The 12415-nt window shown below is 34.1% G+C and overlaps 1 protein-coding gene across 1 annotated transcript; it reads right to left on the minus strand.

Moving 5' to 3' along the window:
• Positions 1-1942: 1942 nt before the first annotated feature.
• Positions 1943-7967, minus strand: LOC111907016 (LRR receptor-like serine/threonine-protein kinase RGI3). The gene is made up of 2 exons (XM_023902806.3): positions 4922-7967; positions 1943-2632 (listed from the first exon to the last, which is right to left on the minus strand). The coding sequence occupies exons 1-2, from the start codon at positions 7725-7727 to the stop codon at positions 2172-2174; spliced, it is 3267 nt and encodes a 1088-aa protein (XP_023758574.1). The 5' UTR covers positions 7728-7967; the 3' UTR covers positions 1943-2171.
• Positions 7968-12415: the final 4448 nt, after the last annotated feature.

Consider the following 12415-nt stretch of genomic DNA (forward strand, 5'->3'; position numbering starts at 1 on the left):
CAAGAAGGAAACAAAATTGGAGGACAAAAAATAAGGCGGGTGTTCAAAATTTTAGGGATTTCATTTTCCCCCTATCTACTAAACGCGTTTTTCATTAAAATTATAAAGCGACACTCATAGAGGACGCCATTTAAGATACAGCGCCCTCCGTGTTTTTAATTTTTTCTCGTATGACGCTAATTTAAGGGCACACAATAATGCGTAACCTAAATCTTTAAATTTTTTTGAAGAGATGACACTTTTTTAACGTCACTCTCCATTGCGTAACATAAATCAATGAGTGTCGTGGTTTGCGCGTCGTAAAAGGCTATTTTTCTTGTAGTATATTTCTCTTCATCCCCGGTTTGTGATTTGTTCTTCAAATACTCATCATGTCGACAATTTCTTGATTAATTATGGGGAAGCTAAACGAGTTGAACTGGAAGAGGTAGGGTTTTTGAATCTGATTTAGGGAATAATACCTATGTCAATATTTCAAATACCTATGTCAATATTTCACAAATCTCTCACATCATTGTTTCTAATTATGATTGGCTGAGGTTGCACTTCTACCCTGTCCAGAACACCAAGTTTGACCTAGATTCCGCTGCTTTTTATATGGAAGCAAATGGGATCACACTGATTCACGAATTTTAGAACAGGTCACACTATAAGCTGTTGGTTTTAGGTTTGATTTTATTCTGATTAATTCATGTTGTTTTGAGGCTTGTTAAATGCCTTGAAATAATCCTATCACTTTGTTTGTTATGGAGATGACAATAATGTTTTCGACCTTAAAAACATACAGAGATGCTTGATGAAATGTCACAGTTGATGTTTAATTTTTGCAACACGGTTGGTGTTTTCCTTTGATTGTGAAATAGGGATTTAAGCTCCCCTCAGGATCATGATCGAGCAACCTTCCAGATGAGACTCTCTTGTAGTCCAGCCATAGATTTATTCTACCAAATTATTGTTTTGCCCTTGCATCAATTTATATTATATTAATTGTTTGTGGTTTAAAAGAATAAAATTTGTTTAATATTTGTACATAAAAAATGTTTGTGTATTGAAATAAAGTAATTTAATTACATTTGAAAAAGAAAAAGAAAAAAATAAAGTGCTAAACGTGTTACAACTCGCTACCAAATGCTAAGTTTAAGTGTTAAATAGAGAAAAATGATGTGACAATCAAAAAGTTGATGTGGCAAGGTTCTAAGAGTGTTATCACTCTCTTTAGCCTAACATGATATTTATTGATCAAAAGTTATGTTTTGCCTTTATGCATCATTTGAACCTCTATTGTGGGTTTAATTATTACATAATTTTTATTTTGCCTTATAGTAATCATTGGGTACTATGCTAAATACAATTTTAAATATATTATTATTTTATATATTTAACAATTATGTTTGTAAATTTATAGTTTTTATTTTCATTAGGCTATCATACTCAAAAATATAGATAAACTTACCAACCGTCACATTCTCCAACTATATGATACAAAACAATCTGCAAAAATGCCACAAGGAACTAACTCGCAACTAATGGAAACTAACCGTCGTATTAAAATTATTTGCACCCATCGCTTGGTGCGGGTAAACGTCTAGTCAATATTTAAAGAGTTCAAAATATTTTTTTCTTATGACTCAAAATTATATATTTTAACTAGAAAATAATTTAAGAAATTAAAGTAAAAATCTAAGACTGATGATTACAAAATGAGAAAATTTTTGTATCGAGAAACTATGCAAACTGAATTGATGACATAAAGATTCTTCTTCACCAAGGTTATTGATTAAATTTCGTCTATTGTCGGCAAATCTTGTTTTCATAAATACCAAAAACCATAATAGATGGAAGATTATAAACCACTCAAAAAAACATTATATAGTTTGATTGCGATATTTGTTCTTTCAAGTTGCATCAATCCACGAAAATATCTACTTATCTACAACAATAATTAAATTCTAATAGAAGGGGATTTGTATTCATGTTTAGAATAACCAAAGAATTCAATTGAGGAATGGCCCCCAATCCCTTTCCCGACTTCTAATATATTTAATTTCTAAATAATTTAAAAGATTGAGGGGAGAGAAAGACAGGCACACTTCTTTTCAACATTTTTACAATGCTAGCTAATATACCATCTAACCCTAAAAATTATTGTTGCAATTTTCATAGAATCGGTATTAAGACGAGTAAGCAAGGGAGCAATTCGATGAACCCTGAATCAACAACTGAGCCGGGGTTACCGAAGATGACGAATACAAGCTCGAAACACTTGAATCTTGTCGTGGCTTATTGGTCTCTTTATGTGTTATTGTTGGCTCATGTCTGATTTCCCGCAATAATGCAACTACATCTTTCATTGTTGGTCGGTCTTCAGAACGGTTGCTTGTACACAAGAGCGCAATTCCTAGGGCTTGTAACATTTCCTGTATTTGAGAGTCAGGATTTCCATGTAGTTTTTTGTCTATAATGTTTACCGGATCTTTCTTGCTTTTGAGGTGATCACGAACCCATTGGATAACATGTTGACCTTCCGAAAACGACTCGTCAACCGGTTTTTTTCCGGTTATGATCTCTAATAACACAACGCCATAGCTAAAAACATCACTCTTTTCAGTAATCTTCAACATGCTTGCATATTCTGCAACACAGACAATTATTTATACATTTAAGATTTATGTGGAGACCAAACCTTTCTTATCCAAACAAAACTCTTATAAAAACAGAAACTCCAAAATATAAAAATCATTTACTATTAGACTGTATAACATCAATATTATACTAATAATACAAACACGATAAAACATATCAACGTGTTCTTTTTAAACTTTTAGAATAAAATACATTTAAGAGTGTCTTGTCTTATTAGCAACACCAAAAAATAATGGTTATATAAAATCTAACTATATTTTTCTAATTTGCCGTATTTTGTATTTTTACACTCCACCTGTTTTAATAAATGCAAACTCCAGTCTAAATATAGGCTATAAAAGTTGTAAAACCCAAATTCCAACAAATTTCAGTCTCACTTGCGACACACGCGCCACCTCTCATTTATTTTATGTGGGGCCTTTTCCATCTTTGTTAAAGGGATTCTTTTATCTCTTTATTTTTTTTTTCAAAAATATTTTTATATGTACATAATCTAAATGGGAGTGTAATAAAAAAATCTCCACGTCAGTAGCAAAAGAAAAAGACATTTTATGATCACAAAAAATGATAACTTTTTTGGGGTCATACTATCTACAGCGAAGAAAAAATAGAAAAAAAAAAAATTTACTTTGTATTGTTTGTTTCAAGTAAGTTAGTTTTTTCATTTCCTTTTTTTTAAACTCATTTTTTTCCTTTTCAAAAAATAAAAATTACGTAGGCACGTAAAAAAAACTCATTCAGTGCATACAAAAACAACATACCATATTTTTGTTATATTATATTTAAAATTATATAAAACAAAAAATCTGAAAGGATTAACTTTGAATATATTTTTATAATAATATTTATATTAGCACGGACATTATTGGTTTGGAATGCCTTTTATAAATTTTTAAAAGTCCCTAACCTTCTTTTATACATATATATATATATATATATATATATATATATATATATATATATATATATATATATATATATATATATATATATATATATATTGTAATTAATTTGAATAATGTATCAATTCCGTAAACTTGACATGGCTTCAAACAATAATAATAATAATAATAATAATAATAATAATAATAATAATAATAATAATAAAAGAAAAAAAAAGAATGAAAGAGAAAAATACTTTTTTTTAGTAGAAATCATTAATTATGATTATGAAATTTAGACTATAATAGTATTAGAGCATCTCTGTCTTAATAAACAAAACAAAACTTTTTATTTGCCAGGTGCCCATTTCATATCCCATTTTTCATCAAAGTGAAATTCCTTGTATACCCTTGCATCATTTCAAAATATTTATTTAATTAATAGTTACAGTTATTTTTCAATTCAAAGTATCCATAAATTTTAATCATTCGTTGACGTTATTTCAACATCTTTTAATTCGAATTTCGTTTATTGAGGGATGTATTTGCTATATTTTTGGCAATTATTTAAAATTAATATCACATAATTACAATCATCCATTTAACATTTCAAAATAGCTATCTATTCCAACAATAGAGTAAATCACATAAAATTAATAGAGTAAACCACATAAAGTTAGTAGTAACCATATTTCAAGTCCATAAATTTCTGTTATGAACATAAATGGTAGCTTTTTCTATATATTTATTTTGATTATTACTTCCTTAATATACCATTAATTATAATTTACACGTTTAAGGTTATAATTCATAGATTGATTAACATAGGAATAAATCTTGACCAATTAGTTTAATCCTTCAAAACCTCCAACCTTAGCATATATTCAAAAATATTATAAGTTTTTTTATTTACCTAAACAATATTGTGTAAGGTCAAAACCAAACTGTATAACTATATAGACAATGAAATTGAAAGATGCTTTCAAACTGTGTAACTTAGTTTAATATATTTTAAGACATTCTTTTGGACATTATATATATAATGTTTTTTTTGAGTATTTTGTTTTTTTAAAGAATTCATGATAAGACTGTTTCCCTTTTAATTTTATTTTGGATTGAATTCGGTTATCACAAAAAGTTTATTGTCAAGGGTACAATGTCATTTTTATATCGTTCAACCTGTCCATCGGACGGATATAACACTAGTGTGTCTATAATAGACTATTAAGATGGAGTGTACATAACAACACCCTTTTTTATTTTCCCTCAATTTCCCAATTATTTTGTAAACGTTATATAAATTATATACTAGTAACTATTAACTACCCTATTGATTTAGTTATACCAGACTGTCAAATGGGAATTAATGGTTGGAATTTTTGGTAATTAGGGTTTACCTGGGGCCATGTAGCCGTAGGAGCCAGCGAATTGAGGTTTCACAGAATACGAGGCATTGTCTTCTTCCACCAATCTTGCTAGCCCGAAGTCCGCCAGACAAGCGTCATTCCGATCACCCAGCAATATGTTCTCCACCTTGACATCGCGGTGGATTATAGGCGGCACACAGTCGTGGTGCAAGTATGCTAAGCCTTCCGCCACCCCCAAAGCTATCTTGAACCGCGTTTCCCACTCCACAACCTCGACGCCGCCTTCATGTAACAAGGTGCCTAGAGTTCCATTAGGCAAAAAGTCGTAAAGCAACAGTTTGTTTTTCCCGTTCGCGGCCCAACCCAACAAACGGACAATATTCCGGTGGCGGATTCGGGCAAGAGTAGCAATTTCTGAGGAGAACGCGGCGGCGGAGTAATTTTCCGATAACTGGAATCGTTTTACAGCGATGGGAAACCCCGACGGGATATTTGCTCGATACACAACGCCGGTGCGACCTCGGCCCACCACATTGTCAGGTGTTAGGTATTTTGCCATGTCGGCGATTGATAAGTCAAGTTTTTGGTATAAAGTGATCTCCCATGGTGGACCCATTTCCACGTCAGCATCACCCATACCATGCTCTCGAGAACGAATTTTTCCGGCGAGTATGATGTAGAACGCAGATAGGAGGAGAACACATGCGATGCCTATCAGCACCACCATTGCCACCCTTGCACCCTTGCTGCGCCTGGAGGCGCCGTCTTTGTCGGCGCTGCACTCGTTGCCGGCGAAACACAATGAAGGGTTGTTGGATAAGACACTGAGTGGTAGTTTGGAGAAGAAGGGAGTGTCCGGCACGTGACCTTTGAAATCGTTGTGAGAGATATTAAGAGCCACGAGATTTTCAAGGTCGACGAGATTTTGAAGATCACCAGAAAACTGGTTGTAAGATAGATCTAGAACTCCTAGTTTATCTAAGGCGGAAAACTCAGCCGGTATGTTTCCGGAGAATTTGTTACAGCTGAGATTGAGAGCGATCTCCAACGCTGGAAGTTTGCCTAACGTTGGTGGAATCTCGCCGGAAAACTCGTTGCTGCTCAGATCAAGCAGTTGAAGGTTCATGCATGAACCTATTTCCGATGGAATTGGTCCGGACAATCGGTTCTTACTGAGCACAAGCTTGTTGAGTGAAGTCAGTGATCCGAGATTAGAACTCAACGTGCCGTCGATTTGATTTTCAGAGACGTCAACGAACTGGAGAGATACAATGTCGTTTATACTCGCTGGTAAGCTCCCGGAGATTGAATTGGAATGCAAGTCTAGAAACGTCAAGTTCTGGCAACCAGATATCGACGTTGGAATAACTCCGGTCAGCCTATTGGATCCGAGATCAAGGAAATTCAAATTCTTCAACTTGCCAATCTCCGGCGGAATGGATCCAATCAGGTGATTATTGTTGGCACGAAACCGAATCAACGACGAGCAGTTCCCGATCTCCGGAGGTATTTGGCCGGACAAATCGTTTCCTAACAATAACAACTTGTTCAGATTCTGCAAATTGAACAAACCTTTCGGAATCGGACCAGTCAATGAATTCTGCGAGAAATCAATTGCTTCGAGATTCTGACAAGACGATATGGAACTAGGTATTGCACCTTCGAGATGATTCTGCCATAAGAACAACAGAGTAAGGTTTTCAAAGTTTCCGATTTCTGAAGGAATAGTGCCGGTAATCTGATTGTTGTCGAGTTCAATATGAGTGAGACTTTTGCAATTCCCAAGCTGACTCGGTATCGAACCAGAGATCTGATTCACACTCAACTGAAGTTCCTGCAACGAAGTCAAGTTCCCAAATGTCACCGGAATGACTCCGGTCAACAAATTCATGGAAATGTCAATCAGAACAAGTTGCAGACAGTTTCCAAGCTCGGGTGGAATACTTCCAACCAAATTGTTCTGCCACAGCAACAGATTCTTGAGGTTTTTCAGATTGCCCAATGTGCTCGGGACTGAACCAGAAAGAGAATTCTCATACAAGTAAATGTTCTGGAGATCGGTGCAATCACCAAGCTCTGCCGGAATTTGGCCGGAAAGTAAGGTAGTGTAAATGGCAAGTGTCTGGAGCTTCTTCAGATTACCAATTCTCGAAGGTAGAAAACCTGATAAGCTCGTTTCTGCAACACCCAACATCACTAAACTAGTACAATTCCCAATTTCTTCCGGCAAAGGCCCTTCAATGTTCTTGTTTCCACCAGCTCTTATCACCTGGAGCTTTTTCAGGTCTCCAATGGAACTCGGAATGCTTCCACCTAACTGATTATCATAACAAGTCAACACAACCAGGTTCTTAAGGTTCCTAATTTCAGCAGGAATTGAACCTTCAAGCCTGTTCGTGTTGATGTAAAGCTCCACAAGCTTCTCAAGATCACAAAGCTCTTTCGGAATTTCACCAGTCAACCCATTGTCACTCAAATCCAAGTAACTCAGATCCTGTAACGACCCAATTGCTTTCGGAATCGAACCAGTGAGATTCGTTCCCGATAACACAAGCCTCTTCAAAGTCAACAACGAGTTGAAATCAGAAGGAATCGTTCCAAGTAAGTCCACATAACTCAAACTCAATTCAACGACATTTTTGTTAGTATCACAAGTGATACCAAACCACCCACAAGGGGTTTCATTGGTGGAATCCCAGTTATTTAAGGCCTGCAAATTGGGGCCTTTTAAGGTATTCCTCCATGAAAGAAGAGATTGACCTTGAGAGTTGAGTGAGAAACAAGAAGGTACCAAAATCAAGAAGAGTAGAAGTAAAAGAGGTTGAAAGACAGGCATTACAAAAATGCTAAATTTAGTTACAGATTCCGATGAAAGGCAGAGGAAGGAAGGAAGGGGATGAGCCTAGGGAGGAACAATTTGAGAAAAACCAAATCATTTGTCTTTGTGGTCTGTGGAGTTGTGTTGTGGGTTAAGTGGGGGGTGGGGTGGGTTTTTTTAGTGTTATAAAAATGTCTAAAAGGAAGGTTATAGTGAAAGAAGACCCAGAATCTGCGGATCCAAAGGACAGCTAGGCTCTTGTTTGAACATTGAACATTAACAAATATATTAGGAATTTATATTTATATATGGGTGCTTTTGTTATATGCTACTATTTCTTTTGTTTATTATATGTATGTAGTATATCGGCATTTAAATCTTTTACTAAAAAAGCTAGCTCTAAGAAATATCAATATATTTTTATTTATATGTTACTATTGTAATTGAATTTCATTTTTCTAAATCATACTTTCTGTCTATTTCAAAATATCTACTTGGTGTGTTAGGATATTTAAAACAATCTTTTTTGTAATATTATTATGTAAAACTCTTTATTAGGTTATATATATGTTACAAAATAAAGTTAAAAAATGTTTGGATTATGATACGTTTGGATCAAAATATAACAAATTGATAAATTTGTTTTTTTATTATTTGAAAAAAATTTGACCAAAAAAAAACATGAATAAAAGGATAATTTGATCTGATCCATATAGTTTTTTAGGTAGGCCTGTCAAATCGGACCGTCGTATCGTGTTTTTGTCTGACACAACACGGCAAGATTTTTTCGAACACAACACGACACGATGTCATGTTTTTTTTCACTAACACGAAAACGAACCAATTAAAAAACGACAACACGATACGGCATGACAAAGATAATAATACATAACTATTATTTTATTTAATTCATATTTAATCATATATAACACGATAAAAACGACAAACACAAAAAACAAGACAAAAACATGCTCAATCGTGTCAATTTCGTGTGGATTTGTAAACACGAACACGGAACGACACGACACGACATCGTGTTTTTTATAATTGACACAAACACGACATGAAAATGAATTATAATTTTGATTTCGTCCCGATTTCGTTTCGTATCGTGTATTTTTGTCGTGTCGTATCATAAATTGACACCCGTATTTTTAGGGTTAAATCGAATGATAATTTGGTTTTCATCTACGATAGATACTTTTAGATAAGTTTTATGAAAATAATTCAGGATTATTTGATAAACCGAACAATTTAGTTTTAAATGATTAAACATCTTAATAATTAAGAAATGAAATGTTTCTTAACCATTCAGATGCTTTTCAATTCATTTAAATGTTGTCCAAATGTTATATCAAAGGTATTGAATGTTGACCGATTCACATGTGACTTCTAAATAGTTCATGTACATGTTAACAAAAAAAATCTTTATTTAAATCGGTAAGCATTTTTTTAGTTCATCAAAATATTTTAAAAATAAGCTAATTAGCATTTTTATTAAACAATCCTAAACTAATGCTTAATTATGGTAGTATTACAATTATGGCATCACATTTTTTAGTTAATTCGATTATAACAATAGTATAATTTTTATTTGGATAATATTATCATTAATAGAAATAAACATATGAAAAATAATAAAAACTTAACTAGGTTTTGTATTTCTTGTATTTAATGAACAAATCAGAGTAGTGGATAGATAGAAGAGGAAGTACAAATTGAGAATCATAAAAGTATGGGGATAAGGTCATGCATGCATTTAGGAATTGTACGGTACAAACAAGAAATAGGGTCCACATTAGTATAAATATAGGGAAGCAGAGATCTGAGTCGAGTAAACAATGAAACTGCCAATGAGTTTTATAGTACATGACTTTTATCACCACCACATGTGAGGCCTTTTTATGTATTCATACCCTTTGAACACGTACTATCTTCTCTTAACTTTATTCCAAAATAGATACATCCTTTGTCCTTCAAACTTGATTCTTGGAGCCAAAAATCATGCTCCATACTTGGTCAATCATGGGTAAAAAAGAGAGAACAATCTAACTCAATGAATCAAACATTGTAATATTTCATGAATCTTGAATGTAATACACAATAATATAATGTTCATAAGTATTACTTTTTTTTAACGACAAATCTAAATATCTTCTAAATTACTCCTAGTTACACACATTATATCTTAGATGATACTTGAACCTAAACCTTAAGGAGAGAACTAAAAGTTTTTTAGTCATCAATATGAATTAATAAAGAATGTTAACACAACAAAAATATTAATTCGCGGTCTTCTTATTCTAGTTATAAGACCAAGTATCCCTTTGTAAAACATTAACAAAAGCCATGCAAGTAGTGGCTCCCGCAAAAGTGGAAGCTTATGTACCACCTAACAATATTGGACATGGTCTAATGAATACATTGTATAAGGCATGTCCAAACAATATACTAGTCTTGGATAAAGCTTCAATGCTTCATATAGGATTGAAAAGACAAGAGATAGTTAAACAACTAGAGAATGTGTGTGGAAGTATCCAAGTTGTCAAAATACGTCGTGACATTTCTTGGTGTTATCTATAAAGATGTTTGATTCGTGTAATATTTTCGGAAATAATGAAATATGTCGAGAAAATTAAAATATGAAGGAATTGTAATTTGGTATTTGGGCAGCATGGATTATATGGAATTGAATTCCTTGAATATCGAAAACAAAGGATTTTGATTTTCTCTTTTGAATTTCTTCCATTGGCAATCATAAACATTATAAAATGGAACCTCAAATTTGTTGACTTGTGGAGTCTAATTTGCAGTTTTAGGATCGTAATCAAATACCTATATTTATATATAGATATCGTTGTAATTGTAAACCTTATTTCAAAATAAATACGGAGTATATCTAGTTCTCATGTGTGTATAGCATGATTACTTTTCTAAAATACATAAACAATAACACATGTAAACCGATATGATAAGTAGATAATATAGAATAGTTTAAATTATAAGATAATAACTATCATTTGTAATTTTATCATTTATTGGTTGTATGTATATACATATATATGATAATGATACCTACCGGTTTTGTGTGGCAAATATTATGCTTAACTTGGTATCAAAGCCCAATCCTTCTAGGCTTCTCTTCCTATCTTCCTTTTCTTTTTCGGCGTTCTGATCATCTCCTTCAGAGCGTATCTCCATGGCACCTACCTTTGTTAACTCCTCCAAACTGGCCACTGCAATCACATGTAACCTAACCCGCACAAACTTTTTGTTGTGGAAAGCTCAGGTTGTCCCTATTCTACGGGGTGTTCAGCTCTATGGGTACGTTGACGGTACCATTGCAGCCCTAGGTGCGAAAATAACTACTGGAACAGGCAATGATGCAACAAGAATTCCAAATCTAGAATATGAAACTTGGTATGTCCAAGATCAATCCATTATCGATGGGTTACTATCTTCAATGACGGAGGAAGTACTGTCCCAAATCACTCGATGTATTGATACGTCTATTCAATTAAGGACATCTCTTCACACTATGTTTTCTGCTCAACATGAAGGTAACTCTATCCAGATACGCACACAACTTTCAACTACAAAGAAAGGTGATATGAGTGCATCAAAATACTATCAAAAAATGACTTGACTAGCTGATATTATGGCCAATATCGGTCATCCCATGACCGCTGAAGAGGTCATAGGCTACATTCTTGCCAGTCTAGGTCCTGGTCATGGTGACCTTTTCACAGCTATTACAGTGGTCAGTAATCAACGAGACATAACTCTACCAGAGTTTTACTCATATCTCATTGCACATGAAGCACAAGCTACCGCTATGAATGGTTCGGTAGAGTTCTCATCCTCTGCCAATAGTGTTGTGAAGCAAGAAACAACTAGTACATGTGGATCTCGTCGAAATTTCAACAACAACAATAATGGGTACAATGGTTCTAATAATCAGCAACGAAGTAATTATGGTGGTCGTGGCAGCCGTGGCCATGGCAGAAACTATGGTGGAGGACCACGTTGTCAAGTGTGTGGCATTACTGATCACACAACTTTGAGTTGTAGAAATCGTTTTAATCATATATGTAGAATTATGATTTATCCTATTTGTGCTCTAATGTTTCTAATGTAGCTGCAGCACCACTCGCTCCTATTCATCCTCAACTAATAAGAACTCACAGGCCAAGTACAGGTGAACAACAAGGTCCTATATTGCCAACATCTACATCTAAAGATAACCTAGCTGCTGTTGACACATCAACTCCTGTTACAACATCTGTTCCTATCGACACTAGTACCTTTGGTAGTACAGATGAACCTACAACTTCGTCTTCAACACCGCAAGGAGTTGTAACACGTGCTCAAACAGGAAAGGTGTTTCCAAAAACATATATTGATGGCACTATTCGATATGACCCCAAGAAGCGAGATTTTTTTGCTGAGCCTATCTCTCATCGTCAAGCTCTCTCAGACCCAGCATGGCGTCAGACCATGAAATCTGAAATTGATGCACTTCACAGAACACAAAACTTGGGTCCTGGTTCCACGACCTCCTGGTGTTAATCTTGTCAGTTGTAAATGGGTTTTTAAGCTCAAACAACATCCGGCTGGATCTATTGACAAACATAAAGCTCGTGTAGTTGCTCGTGGCTTCACTCAACAACATGGTATTGATTATCATAATACGTTTAGTCCAGTTG

This window comes from Lactuca sativa, chromosome 4 (genome assembly GCF_002870075.4).
Source record: "Lactuca sativa cultivar Salinas chromosome 4, Lsat_Salinas_v11, whole genome shotgun sequence".
Taxonomy (NCBI): domain Eukaryota; kingdom Viridiplantae; phylum Streptophyta; class Magnoliopsida; order Asterales; family Asteraceae; genus Lactuca; species Lactuca sativa.

Excerpts from the sequence above, each read along its gene's own strand:
- LOC111907016 (XM_023902806.3), bottom strand. The coding sequence starts at position 7,727 with ATGCCTGTCTTTCAACCTCTTTTACTTCTACTCTTCTTGATTTTGGTA. Across the intron at positions 2,633-4,921 it reads CTACGGCTACATGGCCCCAG|AATATGCAAGCATGTTGAAG; the intron begins GTAAACCCTAAT and ends TCTGTGTTGCAG.